At 37.5% G+C, this 19,976-nt stretch overlaps 2 protein-coding genes across 5 annotated transcripts; both read right to left on the reverse strand.

Annotated features, from left to right (window-relative positions):
• Positions 1–785: 785 nt before the first annotated feature.
• On the reverse strand, positions 786–9,384 carry LOC122000745 (protein GIGANTEA-like). 4 transcript variants are annotated; one of them, XM_042555191.1, is made up of 16 exons: positions 9,201–9,384; positions 8,575–8,702; positions 8,263–8,424; positions 7,470–7,541; positions 7,310–7,364; positions 7,057–7,199; positions 6,687–6,958; positions 6,157–6,215; positions 5,502–5,742; positions 5,279–5,429; positions 4,026–4,223; positions 2,296–3,792; positions 2,031–2,099; positions 1,681–1,899; positions 1,377–1,469; positions 786–1,279 (listed from the first exon to the last, which is right to left on the reverse strand). In XM_042555191.1, the coding sequence occupies exons 3-16, from the start codon at positions 8,347–8,349 to the stop codon at positions 977–979; spliced, it is 3,459 nt and encodes a 1,152-aa protein (XP_042411125.1). In that variant the 5' UTR covers positions 8,350–8,424; positions 8,575–8,702; positions 9,201–9,384; the 3' UTR covers positions 786–976. The 4 variants fall into 4 exon arrangements, with proteins under 4 accessions (XP_042411125.1, XP_042411126.1, XP_042411124.1 ...); XM_042555192.1 differs by lacking the exon at positions 8,575–8,702 and having other exon boundaries at positions 8,263–8,383; XM_042555190.1 differs by lacking the exon at positions 8,575–8,702.
• Positions 9,385–10,556: 1,172 nt separating this feature from the next.
• Positions 10,557–14,578, reverse strand: LOC122000747 (probable WRKY transcription factor 48). Its single transcript, XM_042555195.1, has 3 exons — positions 14,165–14,578; positions 13,735–14,007; positions 10,557–10,887 (listed from the first exon to the last, which is right to left on the reverse strand). The coding sequence occupies exons 1-3, from the start codon at positions 14,398–14,400 to the stop codon at positions 10,716–10,718; spliced, it is 681 nt and encodes a 226-aa protein (XP_042411129.1). The 5' UTR covers positions 14,401–14,578; the 3' UTR covers positions 10,557–10,715.
• Positions 14,579–19,976: the final 5,398 nt, after the last annotated feature.

Here is a 19,976-nt window from a genome sequence, read left to right on the forward strand (position 1 = left end):
AAGGACGGATCCTGATCAGGAAGAGATCACTATTGACGGTCCAGATCAGTTACTGACAGCTGAAGCGGATGATGATTAGGAATCGGGCCCACGTTGGGAGAGTGGGAACTTTCCGTGGCGGCCCCGCCAAAATCAATCAATTCAACGTGTCGTTGTCGATGTGTTTTACCCAATTCTATAAATTTACCATGTGTGTCATCATCGCTATTGCTATGTGTTTTCATGATTGGTGGGTTTTTGCTTAACAACAGCACTATACCATAACCATATGAATAGGATGTGCGGGCTACTGGTAGTATAAAAACGTCAAATTATCATCTAAATATTTATTATTTAATCTCAATTATAATATATTTATATAGATTTTTTTTCAAAATAGAATGTATAATAATATGTTAGATTTTTAAACCGCCCATGACAAACATTTACCAATTTATACCAGATCGATCGCCCAAGATTTAGTCTTACCTAGTTCAACATACGAATAGGATGTATGGGCATGAACCAAATTGATCACTTATTAGGTTTTTTTCGACTAAGATAAATGAACGGATAAATTTTTCAAACAAGTGCAAGTAAAATGCATCCGATGCTTGAATAATTTTATCAATCATGATAGTTGAGAGATAAAAAGGAAGAAACCCGTGAAAGTGATACTTAAATTACTTACCGTGTTAGGCTTATGGTCCATCCGTCCATGTGTACTTTCTATCGATCACTTTCGATGAATAACGATCACTTTCGATTAACACTGACTAGAATCATATAACTCTTAGTCATCAATATAAACAATGCAATAATCTCTAGTGACTCAAATCATACAGTGTTTTCTTATCTGAAACAAAAAAGATTGCTGCTCTCTGAACCAAAGTAACACCGAATAATCTGAGGAAAGAACCACTCGGATGATAAAATAAATGTTTCATCCATTAGCAACTGTGTTAGAGACTGAACGATTATGGAGACTAATATGTCCTCAACACGAAATAGGGCAGCCTAATTCGTTGGCAGCCGAGTGAAGGAAAGCCAGAGTCAAACCAGTTGCAAGCCTGCTATGAGCCTCCCATTTCAAGCATTTCTCGATGTCCGCAAACCAGTTAACAGTTCCTAGATTCAAGCACCGGTAAGTTGAGTCAGAGAAACCTTGTCTGTCTTCATGAATACAATCGCTCGGATTGATTTTGCTGATTTGGAGGATATCCCGAAGAACTGATGTACTCAGAGCTCGTACAAGGGCGCTTGGGTGTGAAAGGCAGCAGATTGTGGTCGGCAAGCGAGACTGAATGCGCATGCTTGGTTAGTCATAACATAAAATAGAAAGGCATTTGCAGAATCGCACGGCTAAATGTTAATTGAGGGTGGCATGAGATGATTACCTTCAACAGATTTGCGAGGCCATCTGCAACTGTAAGGCCTGACTCCCCTCGTAGGGTGACAAGTCCAACTGCTCTTGCTGTTACTTCCAGGAGCTGCTCGTAGGTAGATAAGGAACGCAAAATACGAGAATAAAAAAGTATGTTAAGTAATCTGATCTGTAAAAACTAGATCGAAACAAAAATGAAAATACTGCAATATGATTATCAGATATCAAACTGTAAAGATTTTATAGTGCAGTAACTCTGAGTACTGACAGAAATAGATAAACTTATTCTCTTCTTCAAGGTAGTTATCTAACATTACCTCCAATTGTGGCAAGGTGCATGCTTCTCCGTCAATCAGCATTCCATCTGTGGCACGTAACAGAATATCTGAGGCCCCTGCTAGAATCATCAATGCCTCGGGTCTGTCATGATTCCTCATAAGTTCTACAATCAATTTGGTAATTCGCTGGTTGATTCTCCACATTCTCTGTCCACGTTCATCATCTCTTGCAATCCAAGGCTGCAAATCCTTTTCAGCCTGTGCACCAAGTAACTCGTCAGATTAAAAATTGGTACTGGAGTTACACTGTATCCATGCAGCTTAGTTATTGGTAACTTCGTTTTCGAAAAAGAAAGTATTGCGGTAGCTTAATTGACTTAGTTATGAACCTGTAGAACAATTGCTGTTACTGCTTTGACCGGTGAGGCTGAGACAACATCACATATTGCATCAACCACCTATTTAAAAGGGAAATTTGTGTCAAATGCCTTTGCAAGCAGAATGTAATAGATGAATCTAAGAATATATATACCTCTGTCTGAACTTAAATATTTTAAAATCTGTCTTTTTCCATTTAGCAAAAAAAAAATTAAATTATATGCCTTTTGCCCTTGAGAAACTGAAAATAAAAATTCAGGTGACAAAACGTCCTACCTGCCTCCAACCTTGCTGAGCAGATGTACTTTCTGCATCCATTTTTGTTTCAGGAGCTGCAATTAATTTGTGCCACAACAACGAAACAACAGAGAAACATAGTTCCTGTTTCTCTGCAAGCACAGACCTTAGAAAAGCTTGTGCACTCAAGTTGTTACCAACATTCCTATCCAGTGTAAGAAAAGTTGCCAAAGCTGGAGCATCCAAGACTGTGATATTTTTTTGTGATGACCATACCACAGAATCATCTTTTGAAGTTACATCTTCAAGCCTGGAGAAAGTTTCTAACGCATTGGTGCAAGATTCTGGGCTTGAACTGTGCTTATTATCATTTCTACTGCTTTTCCTTCCACTAGAAGAAGCTTTATCATCCTTCCATATCAATTGTGCTTCAAGGGGCTCAGCCTTGTGAACAATAGAGGCAACAATTTTACCATGCATGTCGATGAGCTGATAAAGAGAGGATGCCCTGGTAGAAATTTCTGCATCCCACTTGCATCTCATCAGAACAGACAATGCATTCATGCAAGCCTTTGACCTTCCAAATAATTCAGCAACATGAGCAGCAACCATAGCAGCAGCTATTATCTCATTCGAACTGTAGCTCCATGATGTACCAATAGATGAAGGCTTCAAAGAGAAAAGAGCTTCAAGAATATAAAGTATTCGACGTGTGTGACATACAGCAGAGGCAATACTCTTATCAAACTCATGTGAAGCTCTATTGGTCTTAGCAACTTTTGCCATTCTTGTGGAATCTTGAGATTCAGAGCATGGATGATTTTTTGAAATCAAGGGAAACAACTGAAGTTCATAAGCCAATGCACAAACAGCTGCTAGAACATAAGAATCAAATGTTGCAACTGGCCCCTTTTTTCTTCCATTCTTATTTCTTGTAGATGCTTTTCCATTTAGTGTTTGTGGCTCCTCAATCTCATCTGCTAAATCTCCACCATAGCCTGTTGGTCTTTTGCTCCCATTAGGCAAAGCGTCATGACTTACACAAACAGTTAGCATGACAAATAACAAGCGTGAAGCAAGTTCCATTGATGCACAAGATTCCAGAAAGAGAGAATGTATCATTGTGTGAAGTTCAGCGACAACTAAGTTCTTAGTGGCAGACCAGATACTGCTATGAGCTCTTGCTTTTTTGGATTTCTCAGAATTTTCTTGCGGAAAGGTTCTCTGGAGCACTGCCTCCACAGTGGCCACAAAGATTCTCACAAGGCATGCTTCAGATGGACTTCCTCGAGGAAGATACTCTAAGACATTGATTAATGGCAAAAACAAATTCCATGACAGAGGAGGTGGTTGCAAAGGGGTTGCAACTACTATTTCAGGTAAATCAACAACTGAGGAACTCAGTGGAAGTAAGCCATAGGCAGCTTCCCAAATAGTACAGATTCGCCATTCAACATCAGGGCCATGTGTGCATAACATTGATGCAATTCCTTGAGCAGTTGCCTCAATCGTAGACACGGAAATAGTATCCACTACCTAGTTAAATTTAAATTCAAAGAAATGTGTAAACATGACAGAAAGAGCAAAGTTGGATAACTACACTTTCCTAAAAAAACGATAGTAACTAAAAGAATAAATTGGGCAGATGGATTGCCTTCAGAATCAACATTAAGACATTCATGGGACTGAATTGCTAGAAGGATTGATAGCTAGTGACTTGTAACATGTGAACCTTCACTGATTTCACTAGTGAAAATATTTTGAATTACCTGGCTCTTATAAACATCGAAAAGTTCATTCTGGAATTTGATTCCATCAGCATGTCTCAGTGGGGGAAAGAGTAATGCAGGCTGAGAAAATATGCGGAAAAGCAAAGCAGCTGCTGCATCTGCAGCTATGCCAACTTTCATGGACATTGCTATGCCGATTGCACGTAGGAAGTGCAAATGCATCCAGTTTCTTGGAAGCTGTGGAAGAATTACAAGAAAGTTAGCAATTGCACTCTTAAAAAGAGAATCCATATAATTATCCTAATTAAATGATTATGTGAAAATGTTTGGCAAAGAAAATTCAATCAAAGTCTCTGAGTTGATTTGGTAGCGATCAAAAGGTTCAATGATTTGCAACCCAATAAAAAACATGCATCTAAAGGATGCACCAGAGTAACATTTTATGTAATACAGCTCAACTAGATAGATGTCGTGAATAAGAAATCCTAGTCCCTATAACAGATTTCTCCTATAATAAATAAAATCGTGCTAATCATTGACTATGGTGAATTCACATGCCATTTTTTTGTTGTTTCTTTCTCAAACCATACAATTACCATTATAAAGAGCAAATTTTGCATCAGGAGAAGAGAATGAACAATCTTCATGCAGGGGATTTATGTAAAAGTTGCTATGATCCTGAATATCCATTCTTTTTGTATTGTAGTTGTTTCTTTTTGGCATGGCAACATTAGAAGGCATACAATTGAAAGTTAAGCATGATGTAGCATACAGCAAAATTGTTCAGCATACTTCTTTCCTACCTGATACAGACAGAAAATATGGCTTAATGTAGATCAACTATTTCATCCTGTTTCATTATGTTAATAACATAAAGCAAGAAGTAAACTCTATTTTGATCACTCACTGGGTAATTAAGAACAGTAAGAGAATGGTTTCGTGCAATGATCATGTCTTCGAATATGAATAGTGTATTTGAATAGATAATTATTAATCACTTATTTTACAATTTTGGCTTGGTTTATTTTTCATAAATCTTAACACGTTACTTCTGGGAAGCATGAAACTGAATCTAACACACAATATGCAAGATGTCCACATTTCCAAAGAATAACATTTGTATTTTACAACAGTTATAGTGAAAGACAGAAAACATAATGAGGTAGATTTAGCAAATTGAATGCACCACAATAGTTACTTAGCAATTGGCTATAGGATCTAACAAGTTGACTCTGTGGAGGCGATAGCAAAAATATTAATGATGATAATAATTTAATCTGATCAAATTGTACCCTCACGCCAGATGCATACTCCTCAGCTGCCCTCAGGAGTTCAACTAGTTGTACTGCAGCATCAAGTGCATCAGGTGCCCATGATGGTGGAGCTTCAAGAAGTCCGAGCAGCAGCCTTTGAGTCGCACTAGGTGTAGCAATGGCATAGTACCTGTTTAATATTACGAAGTCAAAATAGTGTACCATATGGCATATGTAAAATCTAGCCAAAGTAGGCATCCACCTATGAAACAACCGAGCATAAGGCTCAAGAGCAGGTAGTGTGGCAACAAGATGTTCATCCAAGGCATTTTTAGGGGGAGGAAGCAAAAGTGCAGGAACAGCAGCAGCTGTCAAATTTGCAGTCTCATAACGAGCTACTTCCTCATCACAAACACTCAGTATAACTCCAGCTCCATTGGCAACCGCCCATCTAGGAGTGGATGGCATAAGTTGAGGATGCTTTCCAGCTCCACGAGAACAAGCTATGCAATAAATACTTGTTAGGTCTTTCAAGAAGATAACAAGTTAACAATGTAATAAGTATATAAAAAAAACAATTTTTCCAACATGGAAAGAGTAAAGACAATGGTATTTGACCTTGTGGATGAAATTAAAAAATAATAACATACAAAACTTGAAAGACATCTTCTGAAAGCAGGGGCAACCGCAAGGATCAATCAGACATCTTCCGAAAGTAAAAAATTGAATACATGAAAAATACCAAAGTACAAGCACAATGAAGAACTAATATTGCATTATTTTTTGTTCAATTTCACATAGATTAATGTATTTCCTGGCTTTTGGCTTTTACATCTCATAAAATAAGATGTGCTTCAGTGATTATAAGATGAAAAGCTTTAAGCATACAATTGAACAAGATGTAAACAATCAGATACCTGTTGTCGGAGGCTTCAAGTCACCACCTGCAGCATATTTTCCCATGATCCCAGCACACCTAGTTGCAAAGATGAAGAATAGCTTCAAAGAATAGCAAAATAATTTTGAAAAGAAAGTACCAGCTGGAGAACTAATTAATGAAAAAAAAAGTTAAATGATTGACTAAAAGGGCTCAACACTGCTTCAATACTATTTTCGAACTGCACTGGATACCTTCATTTTATAGATTTTAAGAGATCCTCCATTCATAAAAAAAATTCATTCCTAGTTAGATGTTTCTTTCCACATTACAACCTTGAAGCACTTATATTCATTATAATGGAATGGAAGTTTAAAGGAATTATTGAAATGATGAACATGCATAAAAAGTGGCTTTGAAATAATGAAAATGAAATTGAAAACCCAACAAAGGCTTACAAGGAATGAAAACATAACCTCACCTAACATAGGAAGGAAATCAAGTTATGATTCCCAAACATTTTTTTGATTATTGGAGACAAATTTTTAAAAGGGATACTATATTTCTTACCATCTAAAATAATCACTTCTAATTCCCAATGGTGCAGCAAGCAAAATATCTGTAATCCAAGCTGATAATGGACGCAATTGTTTCCTATCTTCCTGTTGTAGAGTATGATTGGCTTCTGTCTTGCTTATCTTGCTTGTAGTTGCATGGTTGCCACTGTTGCTCCTTTCAATTTGTGAATTACAGTTCTCAACCTTGTGAATTGGCCTATTGTAGTGGGTCAAAACCCGCAAAATTTCTCCACATGCTAAAGCCCACTGTTCTGAATATTCTTTCTGCAAAAGTAATAGTTGGTATTCTACTTCAGTATTCAGAAGAAAATCATTGAACAATAACATTTGTCATCGAAAATTCATAATTTCAGAATCCAAACCTCAGAGTTATGGCTGAATAGATTGATGAAGGATAAAAATGGAGAAGCATTCCTGTTGTACACTAGTGTCCCATCAATTATAAGTGAAAGAATAGGATGAATAACAGCATGGCCATGTTCGGGATGGTGCAAAACAAATGTAGCTGGAATACAACAAATTAGCAGTTAGTAACTTCTTCTGTCTAGGTTTATCTAGAAAATAGCTTACAATGAGGACAAAGTATGGAATTGGAAGGAGTATAGATTGCCATACCCAAAACTTCATCCAAAAGTTGCTCATTTTTCGAAGGATAATGACTTTCAATTAGCTGCACATGAGAAGATCCAAGTAGCAGAGCAAGTAAAATATAATTTCCTTTTTCTAGAGTTAAATATGATACAATACCCTTGACCAGAATGAACAATTATCATACCTGGCCTATATCTTCTGGAAATTCCTCAGAGGTGAACTGGGCAAAATATTCAACATAGGCTGCAACTTGTTCCTTTGAGAAAGTTAGAAGTGTGTTAGTACCGAAGGAAAAAAGAAAACATAACAAGACAGACATGAAAGATAAATTACAAATTAACATTCAAGCAAAGGTCTGAATCACTAGTTATGATTGTTCCATCGCAACAATCTAATTAATAACTTTGCAAAATAAAATTTGTGCTGTAGTAAGTTTCATTCATTATACAGTATAAAATTTCATGTGAAGAATAAATTAAAATTGCAAAAGGTATTCAGGGCTACAAACTTTTACTACAGTTCATAGAGTACATTTTGATTCTGTGCTTAAAAGAAGCCATGAGTAAAATTCAAACGAGCAGATCATTACTATGGTCAATCAAGTTATACAACAAAGAACCAATGTGGTCCTACCATAAGGTAATTTCCGTTGAAACAAGGACAATCAAGCGGAAAGAACAGAAGCAGTACTTGGCAATTTACATAATATCAAGTTATCAACAACCTAGAAACAGAATATGAAGATCTAAGGTTAGTTCTAGCAATTGCTGTTGTCAGTCAGGATTGCTTGCTGATCTGCACAAGAGAGATCAGTGTGAAAAAATGTCATAAGCACGTCAATCAACAAAACAAGGTTTAGCCATCCCGGAAAGGCATTGGGACATAAAATATCTTTTTATTCATCTAAAGTACAACCAAAGCAGGAAAAGTTTTGGACAGAATTATAAAATATTGATGCATGAACTCTCATAGTTTACCTTCCTTTGCTGTTCATCATGAGGTGGAGGCCAGAACAGGGACGAGAACTGCAGTCCATCGGTCCACTTCTCTAGAGAGGCAGACATTCGATGCCCCTACTCTGTTTGCCTTTTCTCAAACCTCACAACGCAACCAAACCAAAGTCAAAATCCGGAACTTACCTACCAAGAATCAGATCACAGATCACTAGTATAGTCTTTGATTCACCAGCCAGATTATCAAGAGAACCCAACGAAACCTAATAGACGGATCAAGTTGGTGGCCAAAAACGAAATCGATCTCAGGCACCAACAGAATCAATTTTACTCAACTTGTAAGAACTGGTAAGAAACCGAAGTATTCAATTTGCCCTTGAACTTTTTCGAGGTTGTTCCACTTGCTAAAAAAAATTTAGCAAATATCTGGAACAATCTTAAAATCACCACACACGTCCAAATATCTGCAGCAAAAATTTTTTTAAAAAAACATGTTCAATCATCTTTTTTTCATTTATTCGTTGCATTCTTCTCCATTCAAAACATAGGAAGACAGCAAACACGGCGAGAAATAGAAATTTTAGTCAGAAAACTCAAAAGGCGCGCAGAAAAATTCAGCAAAAAGTAAAGAGTTGAACCTAGCAAACTTTTTCTAGCATCTGAAACTCGTGATTTTTTTCCCAAAAAAAAAAAATTAGCAACCGGAAAGGACTAAATTTCCCATGGAATCAAGCAACATATATCTAACAAAAACTAACCTAGCAAACTTTTTCCAGCATCTCAAACTCGAGAATTTTTTCCCCCAAAAAATAAAAGAAATCTAAATTAGCAACCGGACAGAACTAAATTTCCCATGGAATCAAGCGACATATATCTAACAAAAACTAATAATCCAAATAGCAAAAAAATAAAGAAGAACAAAAAAGATCCCAAAAGATAAAGATTGGATCTCGCTCTAGTACCGATTGCACGAGGCGAGACGGAGGAAATCGCTTGGCCAAGGGGAGGATACCGAAACGGAGGCTGGAATTTTCTAAAGGTTTTCCGGTTTTCCTTCTCCTATATGAAGTGGCGAGTAAAAGAAAGAGGAAAGATAGTTTTAACTTATAAGCGAGCGACCAGAAGCGAGGAAAAGATACTTTGCGCTTGTGGAGGAGTGGCCAGGCTTCGCCCTCCTGATATCCACGATGACGTGGCCTTGATATTTTGTAGCATGCCTCGCCACTGTGCCCATGGACATGGCCACCATGTCCTCATGGATGCTGCCATGAACCATCCGGGCCGTCTATTATAATCTCAAGGAGCATAAAAATCGTCCGTCCAATTTTCAATCTACACCGTCCATTTAAATACATGTTCAACCTAAAAAATCGAAGAAACCAATTTGAACGGCTGCTTCAGCGTCCAAGCTAACGCCGCGCCCATCACATGCTCACCAGCTACGTGGCCTCGTCCTCCGCCATTCAACCCGTGCCGTATGATCGACCGCTGCCCGAAGCTTTAAAGGACGTGGTTCGCAGCCAATGGGCAGCTCGGAGGGGCAGCGGAACTGCCCGCCGTCCACGCGCGTGTCGATAGAGGGCCGTTGAAGGAAAAACACGAGGCGGATGATGGGAGGGCCAGCCCAGAGGAGCGCAGCCAATGGGCTGCTTGGCAGGGGCAGTGGAACTGCCCGGCGTCGTGTCGGTAGAGGACCGGTCGAAGGGCAGGTCGGAACGCGAAGAAGGACACGAGGCAGTTGGCGGGAGGCCAGCCAATAGAAGGAGGCGTAAAGATGCGTTCAGATCTTTCCTTAGGCATCATGCCATGCATGATCAGAATGACCATGAATGACACGATGATGTATAACTTTAATTTATCGAAAATAAAAAACATAAATCAGGACCGAAAGGCAACAAGTCTTCTCGAGTATGAAACCTGAAAAATATATATAAACGACTTTACAAAAGATGACCTTTCTGATCTGCTCACGCACGATGAGAACTGGATGATCTATGATCCATAAGCTCTCGGTATATGCTGCTGTGAGTTCATCATCTTGCAGTGTGTAGGAGTCGAGGAGGAAGAGAAGAGAAGAGAAGAGAAGATGAGATATTTCAGTGTTAGAAGATATTTGTATTACTTTGGTTCAATGGATTCGATCGAGTTGGCAGTGCCCAGTTAGAAATTGATGGCTCACTCCCTTCTTGTCTCGCGTCGATCCGGAAGTCTCGTTAGGTTTTACATTCGAGCCACGAGGCAGAATTTCCACATCGAGCTTACCAGTTAGACGTTAGGTACTGGATATTTTATTGCCCGATATTCCAGTGTGCTTGTGATTAATTAAACTAAGTCGTAAATCTTAATTTAGAATAATAATTATTCGAAGTTTAATCGCAAACTGAGATAATTAAGGTAGTGCATTACAGACGCGCGCACAAGTTTAATTATGTGAGTAATTAACGACGACGACGGCGGCGGTCTTCAGTTGAGTGGCGCTACCAAAAGAGAGTACTGACTTTGGACGGAGCTTGTGAATCCTCCTCGTCGTGCGACGGAGAATGCACGTGTCGGCCTTCGTACGTCGTGATCACCATCCGCGGGTCCTCCGCCAACCGTTCGATCCGCTTCTTCACCCGGCAGTTCTCCTGGGTGCATCTATAGTAGCTCCTGTTTATTCAACACAACCATGGATTAATTAAAGACTGAATAACAATATTAACGCGGGGTTAATCAAGAAGAAGAAGAAGAAGAAGACGACAACAACTGAACCCGGTCGGATTTCAGATATTTAGTCCTTCGCAAGGGCAAAACACTGGGTTGGGCCACCACGGGAAAAAAGGAATGATTGTAATCTCAATCATCACTCTTTTCTCATGTAGTACTGGTAGTAGTGCAAGCTGAGACAGAGAAAGAGAGGCCAATTGGGGCTCAGTGGGAATCATGAAACAGCAGTCGTCTGTGATCAGAAAAAGACTATTTGCTGGGAGCAAGCCAGACACAAGTGCTTGCTTCTCGCTATCTACAGACTGTTGACACAGTCCATACTTTCATCCACCATCTACTGTATATGACATACAAATCTAGTGCGTCTTTAATCAATCTTTAATTATGCATGAGTGCAGACTAAAGTCGGCAACCTTAATCCTCCTTTTTGAGTCTTACTGGTGTATCAGAAGGCCACAGTAGAAGTAATGTGTTTTTATTATTCATTTGATGGATTATTGTCACAGATATCATGAAACTCCCATGATACTTATACATATCTAAGAAGGTCTCAGTCAACTATGTGGGACTACAAGATAGAGATGTTGTCAAAAAAAAAAACTAAAGAGAGAAAGCGATGTTCTTTAATTTGAGTTAAAACACTTTTGAAAAAGTGTAGAAAAATCTATGTGAAATACTGAATTGAAAATATCTAGAGAAGAGGAGCAAAGGCTGCGGCTAAAAAGCACATCTCTAGAATCTTTATAAAGCAATCCTAAATAAGGGATTTGCATGGGCATCGAAAACTAGCATTTCTGCACATCAGAAAAGGCTTAAATATTCTTCAAGGTTATAAATTAAGGGATTTGCATGCATCTATGGCTTGACTATTCTTCAAGGCATGTGAAAAATGATTACTGATCTAGATAAAGACAACGAGCAGAGTCGTTCAAAAAACATCAATCAATCCTCCATGAGTTAAGCTTAGTACTGATCCAAATATGAAAAATCTGCAAGAACATTGTTTTTCTTTTAATTCCTATCCGACTTGTATATATGTTTGGTTTTGAGATTCATTGTTCTTGTAGCTTTGAATTAATCGATTAATCCAAGTACATTTGCTGGATGTCCTCTTGTATTTAATTAAATATTCTTCCAGCATCTAATCATGTACCTTTGTTACCTGCTGTTTTGTCGTATCACACTCCTCAAACTCAACAAATATATATGGCAAAACAAAGTTGATTTGATAAACTCTCAATAGATGAGAAATTGATAGAAGATATAGCTAGATTGAGTTGGTAAGGACATATTACATAGCCAATAAATTCTTAAAGAATTGAATTTATCAGAGTGTGATGTGAGGATGGTGTAAGGAGTATAGAAGAGAATGCAAAGAGAGTATATATGATCATTGTAAATTAATCTAGTTTGATTGATCATGGAAATAGAATCCCTACTCAGTGAGTATGATGCATACATGTAGACCTTGAATGAAACACCAAAAATGATATATGTGCTAATCTTTTCCCTTGCATGTAAATCAAAGTAGAGAGGTAATTAAATGATGGTGCTTCACTCTAGATCTGACTGTGGGTCTCCAATCCTCATCATTTCTCATGATCTTGCCCAATCCAAAGAGGGCCCTACCACCCAGCTTTTTTCGCTTGCAATGATCAAAACACTTGAAGCCTTTCCGAAACCTGAACTCGACTCCATTATAACATCCTGATAGATCAATTTGCTTGCATCCCTGCCCTCTCCACACCAATTAACATTTACTTTTCCCTTTCTGTTTGTCATATGTGATTGCTTAATTATTCATCTACAGAACCGCCCTTGAAATGAGATGCATGATAGTTCCAGGGAAATTGCTGACATATAATTAATGTTCTCGCTACTTCGCATCTAGGATTATCTACATGCAATCTGCATGTCTTGTGGCTTATAATTGTTTTAGAAAAATGAAAATGAATAGAGTAGCTAAAATGTTACAAAGCATCAGGATTAAAGAACAATGATCTCTAATTTAAAGTCCTATCAATTCATGTAGATGCCGAGAGAAAGCCCACTTCAATTAATTCCTAAAGTAAAATTTAATGTATAAGTTACGATAAGTACTTGTTTTTATTCAGTTTTTGCTGTTTATATTAAGATGCTACAATGTCTGGTTATACATTTCTCTTGGTTTAATACAAATAACTGCGTGTGTTTAGGCCTGTTGGATCCTAATTATCTAATAATATGCTCTCTATATCCAAGAAAAAAACTGCGATTAGAAGGCTTGCAAGGTGTAATATACATAATTTCATTCATGTTATATACTAATTAACAAAAGGGGATATAAAACAGCAGTTCATCCTAAAACATATCCAGGAAAATTCTCTGGCTAAATATGTATGTGAAGCATTATTTCTATCTGAGGGCACTCTGATATGTTCACTCTTTATCATTTTCTAAAAAATATATATGTATAAATACACAGGAAGATAGGCAGATAAGTTAATATAATCTGCATTTACTTAATTATTTAATACATACAAGCTGACTGTTTTGTTGTCTTATTATCAGGATGTGCCTTTGACTAAACTTATGTCTTTACTATATATCTTCTCTTGTCCATTTTATTCTCAAATTTTCTGAGTTCATCCAAGTTCAATCTTCACTACAATGCTGTTCTAGAAACCTAATTCAGAGATTCAACACATAACTTTAACTTGGCATTCGTATAAGAGAAAAACATGAGATTTTGAGCGTAAAATAATTAAGCAATTATACAAACAATATATATAATTTAATTAAAATAATTACCTTGGATGTTGTGTGTTCTTGACAACCTTCTGGCCATATTTCCTCCACTTGTAGCCATCATCTAACACATCTACCTCGCTCATCGTCTTGAAGCAAAACCTCGGCTCCCTCATCTTCCTCCTCGCCCCCTTGACCTTCTTCTTCATCATCGTCCTCATCGACATCGAACCGACCCCCAGCCCACCATCCGGCTTACCATTATTCTTGCTACTGATCATGCTACCATGATTAATCTGCACTGCTCCAACTTCCTTCGATGCTCTATCTGGTGACCTAATTGTTATTAATCACAAATCAAGCAAGCCTTGATTAATTGGTGTAAAGAAGGAATATTTGATAAAGAAATATATGATATATTCTGTATGGCAAGGGAGGAAATGAATAAGAACTATATATATAGACAGATAAAACAAGAGGAAAACTGATTTACCATAAATCAATATTGTTTGATGGCCTAATAAAGTGATGACCATCGTCGTCTCCATGTGTGGGAACAAGATCTCCCCCTCCTCCTCCTCCTCCTCCTCCAACCATAGCGTAGGGAGAAGAGCTTAAAGGAAGAAGTGAAGTCTGGAAATTGAAGCTGCTGATTATAGGGTTTTCCACCAAACCTATTTGCTGGTTCATCTTCACTGCAGTAGTACTGGAAGTGGCCGAAGGAAACATCGATCTCTCTCCCTTATTAATCACACTCAGCTTGATCCTTCACCTATCTCTTTCTGGCTCTATCCCTATTTCTTGTGTTTCTCAAATTAAGGACAGGAATTTGGTGAAAGGTACCTCAAGACCCAAGTCAATTATGTGAAAAGGAAGTTATATAGCGAAGCAATCGCCCAATAGTTTTGGCACCAATACTTGCAATTAGTCCTTATCTTCTTTATGCTTTTAACCACTGTGGTGCCTGGTTATATGTCAGTCGGTACTTGGATGCTGTGTGAAATATATGTATATATATATATATATATATATATATATATATATATATCGAAGGGAATTCTAAAACTATTTGACATGAAATTCCACAACAAAAAGTTGTGTTAATTTTTCATGTCAATTTAACAGATTATTTAGCTCTGTGGAAATTAAAAGACAACTTTTTCATAACGGAAAGAAAAGTCAACTCTGTTCCACTTGGAAGATCACTTTTTACGACCATATTAATTGCTAGTTTTTTTGAAATCATTCAATCGATCATTTGAGTAGATTTTCATAGAAGAAAGTTTTTTCCCCTCGATTTCTGCATTTGAAGCAATTAGTGATTCCGCGTGCCATCCTCTGTATGTGGAATATTTAATCATTGGCAATTGGATCATATATATATATATACGAGATAGTCCTTTTATTCATCAACGAAAAAATAATTTTTTTAATATAGAGACACCAATAATATATGTACATACACACACAGGAGATCAGATCTCATGCGAATCTGTTAGCAGTTTTCATGCCGAATGTTTGCGATCAGATCCTCTGTTAGCAGTTTTCGTGGATTGGCGATAGAACGCAAATCCACGAGTTAATTACTATTTAGGTTAGTAATTAACATGGTGCAATGCGTGCTTACACATGAGATCATAATTAATCGAGGGGATTGACGTTGCCAATTAATCATGGCATGCACAATAAACATTATTCTAATTATTTTATTTTATTTTCCAGCATTGGGAAAGGTGACTTTTAGGAATTCCTTTACTTTGAGTGATTAAGAGCCCTATAAATGTTTTAATTAATTTCCAGTGTATAGTATTAGGTCGTCAAACACTACCCCCTCGAACTCATCTCTGAGCATCTAAAGAGTAATTTCACTTCCTAGAAAAACGAGAAGAAAGGCGGTGAGTAGGGTCAATCATGTTCTCCTGCCACCTACAATGATAACATCTCCACCATCTCATTCAATTCATTCAGTCATTCGTTTGTTCGTTCATTCTCCCTCCATCTTTTCAGTCTTCCGTGTGGCTCATCAGACAATGTCTCTGCCTTCCTCATCATGAATTTGTTTGTGATTAATATTATAGTACAATAATTAAGAGCATGTCTCGACTAAATTCATTTATTTGGATATATATACATACTGATTAGCTCGTGTCTTTATATCACATATATTTCTCTGGACCAAACAACTGCAGCAATTTTACAGCAGTGGTCCAGATTACTAAAAAAATAATAATTAATTAAGTCAGATAACGTGTGATAAATTGGGAAAATACACAAATACATGTGAAGGTACATCCTTATAGCCATCATTCTTATATCTATAATTTATTAAGAAAATTTCCTAAGAATACACTGTAGTTGGTCCAGATTGATATAAATATATACGTATAGCTAAATTAGACACGATTAAAAAAATTCATTAAAATGAGAGAGTATGTCGATTTGATAGAGGTCCATCTTCAATTTTAAGAGAAATTTTGAATAATTTGGAAAGGAATTGCAAACTTGATAATAGTGACAGTGATGTACAAAGGGGACCATGTTCATCCGCACCTCCACTATCTGCCCTAAGATAATGAACTTAGGAGATTCGAACTTTATGCTGTGTTATATCATGTAAGTATCAACGTAGTTAAGTCCATGCGGACTTAAACTAATGTAAAATATGATATCGATCCGATGATGAGATGAATAGAGATAAATCAAATACCGAGCACCTCCTAAATGGGAGGATTATTTGTCACAGCCGTGACTCAAACTCTTACCCATTGATACGAGTCTATTATTTGGATATCAATTCAGCTACGCCATAAGGCGTAAATTTGATAACAGTTGACAGTAAAAGGTAAAATCATCTCCTCGATGACTCCTCTAGAGTGATGCCCCACTGTCTGAAAAGGAGGTAAATTATGGAAGGTTTCGTCCAACAACAATAGCGTATGCAAGGAGAAGTTGAGACAACCATCAAGGCATTTTAGATCCGTTGGAAATCGACCTTAGGCCTATTGACAGCAATATCCTTGCATGAACCAATTTGACCGATAAGGGGTTGTAAATTTGATAACAATTTTTGCAAAAGATCATATGTCAATCCTAGATGTCCCGCATGGCTGACCCCATGACCATTTGTAAAGAGGTAAATTAGGAAATCGACCAAGTCACTACGTGGAAGGGTATTTTACTTTGACTTCGCCAAGAATCGACCCTTGCCCTATAAATTTGATAACAATTGTAGCAAAAATGATTACGCTTATCTCAGGTACCTTTCATAGTCTATCCCAAATTATGTGAAGAGAGGTAAATCATGTGGTGAACTTATAGCCAACCACCAAGTGACTAGGTATTAACCCCTTAACTTGGTGGCATGGCTAAACACAAGGATTGGGTGTTGCTCCTTTGATCCGGCCAATTGGACATGTGTGTGGGGGTACACGACATGCTAAGCAGTGAAGATTTTGGACAGTACATAGGGGTTTTCCAAGCCCAAGTCTTGCAGGAGGTAGACTTGGCAAATATCTGAGGCGTGGCATGAGCGCAATGCATGCCAAGTGGAGTGACAGTGTAGGGTTGTACAAGCTCATGTTTGTGTTGGAATGTATACTAAAAGCCTAGTTTTTTGTATAAACATTTACTAAGAAATAAGAATCATATTGGTCAAATATCTACAAGTTAAGTGTAGTTGTTTGATTAATTTATATTGTAGATAACATGATGTGTGGTGTCACACACAGAAGATCATGTTATTAATTTCTTATAAATTATAAACAGTAGTTCACGATTAAGATGGTTAGGAACAAATCATTGGAATAGTCGTAGTGTAATTTGATATTAGTTTATCTTAATTATAAAATTACACTAGTACACTCTGAGTGTATTGAGCAGGACCATTTGAAGTAGTTTCGTTTTATACTGACTAAATAAAAGAACAATACCTCTGTTATTATGGAAGTGTGTGCTTTTAATCCTAATATAATAACAAGCACATATACTTAATATTTATTTCTTTGATTTATCAAAAGGTGTGATTTAGCTCGATAAATCAATAAGCCCGATAAGTTGGGAAATGATATTATTTATAGTGTGTGTTGTTGATTATAGAATGAATCTGTGTCTGTGTCCTAATAATCTAGGTTGATAATGTCCCCAAGAGGAGCTCATAAGGATTGCCATGTTAAACCCTGTAGGTGGACTTAGTCCGACACGACAATAAGCTTGAGTGATACTACTCTTGGACTAAGATATTAATTAAAATAAGTTGTCAGTAACTCAATTAATTAGTGGACATCCAACATCTTAAACACAGGGAGACTAACACACTCATGATAAGAAGGAACTCATAATGTAATTTGGGATTGGTGCGGTAGTACAATAATAACTCTCTAGTGGAATGAGTTATTATTGATGAACTTGAGTTGTGTGTTCGGGGCGAACACGGGATACTTGAGTTCATCAGGAGGTCAAAACCAATTTCTCCTCTAGGTCCCTGTCGTAGCCTCATATCCACCCATGAAAAGCTCATCTTGGTGTCCAAGAAGGGGTCGGCCCATGGCTTGGTGACCAAACCAAAGGGGTTGGCCATATTCTCCTTAAGGTGGTCGGCCATATACTTCATGAAGGGGCCGACCACATAATTCAAAGTATGAGGGGTGTTTTGAATTTTTAAAATCTTCTCTTTGTAGACATCTACAAGTTTTAAAAGAGAGATTTTAAAATTATAAAACTTTCCTTATTTGAATTAGGTCATATGGTTTAAAAGAAAGTTTTAAAACATTTTTTTTAATCATCCTCATGTTTTTTTAAAAGAGAGTTTTAAATTTGAAACTTTCCTTTTTTGTAACCATGATAAAAAAGGAAATTTTAGAAGAGATGTTTTAAATTTTTAAACTTGATTTTAATTTTAGAACTTTCCTTTTTTAAACATCCACATTAAGAAATTAAAAGAGAGTTTATAAAATTTTATAAGAGCTTTCCTTCTTTGCTTATAAAATTTTTACAAAATATTTTTCTCCCTCTTTATAGGGGTCGGCCACCCTTGCTTGGTGTCCAAGCAAGGGGCCGGCCATTAAGAGTATAAAAGAGGAGAAAAGGAAAAATAAAAGGGGGAAAGGAAATCAAGAGGAAGATTTTAAATTTTTGTAAAAGTCTTTCCTTATTTGCCTTGGGCAAGTATTATAAAAGAAGGGGAGGAGAGGCCTCATAGGGGATTCTATTCTTTTCTCTCTTCTCTCTAGTCTTCTCCTAAGGGTCGGCCCTTGCTTCTCTTCATGCTAGGGTCGGGCACCTCTTGTGGTTGCTTTGTGTGGCCGGATACAAAGAGAAGGAGAAGAAGAGGAGAAGTAGGGATTGCATTAATTCCTATTCTCTTGTGGTCGGCCCTCTCCCCTTCCCTTTCCCCTTGCTCTCTTTTGTTCCTTGGTGGTGGTGGTGGCCGAATCTTAGAGAAGGAGGAGCTTTTGGGTGGTGTTCATCTTGAAGGATCGTCGTTCACACGACGTCCAAGAGGAGACGAGGAATACGGCAGAAGATCAAGATGTTATTGCTTACAAAGAAAGGTATAACTACTAATTATTTTTCGCATCATACTAGTTCTTCTTTGTATGAATTCCAAACACAAGAGGCATATGATTCTAGAGTTTCGAATTTGCGATTCGAGTTTGTGTTTTTTTTATTTTTCAAATTTATGATTCGATTGTTCTTTTTGGTTAAACTTAGAGTTATATAAGGAAATTAAATATTAGATTTCTTTAAAAGGCTTTGTCAAGGCGATGGTGGATGATCCCATACCCAAGAAGGACTAGTGCCTCGCTATGCAGTCCTGAAATATGTTAAGCATCGTTTGCGATCCAAATCTAAACCATTAAGAACAGATAAGTTAAATTTGGAATCAATAATGTTAAGTTCCGTTTGCGATTCCTAATTTAATTTCTAAATAACACAATAGGTTGTTTAGGAAAGGTTCGATACTTGTACAAAAATTTTGTACAGTAGAACCAGTACGATCTTCCTAGGACCAACTAACAGTTTGTAGGAGGCAAACTTGGCAAACAAGTAGGCGTGGCATGTGCGCAAGACATGCCAAAAAGCCAGTGGAGCGGCAGCATGGGGCTGCCTAAGCCCAAGTCATGTAGAAGACAAAGACTTGGCAATATAGCGAGCTTGACATGCGCGCAAGGCATGCCAACCAATGAGCGGCAGCGTGGGACTTTCCAAGCCCAAGTCTTGCAGAAGAAAGACTTGACAATGATCCAGGCGTGGCTTATGCACAAGGCACACCAAAGTAGCGAATACAGTAATGCGCGGGTTGCTAC

This window comes from Zingiber officinale, chromosome 7A (genome assembly GCF_018446385.1).
Source record: "Zingiber officinale cultivar Zhangliang chromosome 7A, Zo_v1.1, whole genome shotgun sequence".
Lineage (NCBI taxonomy): Eukaryota > Viridiplantae > Streptophyta > Magnoliopsida > Zingiberales > Zingiberaceae > Zingiber > Zingiber officinale.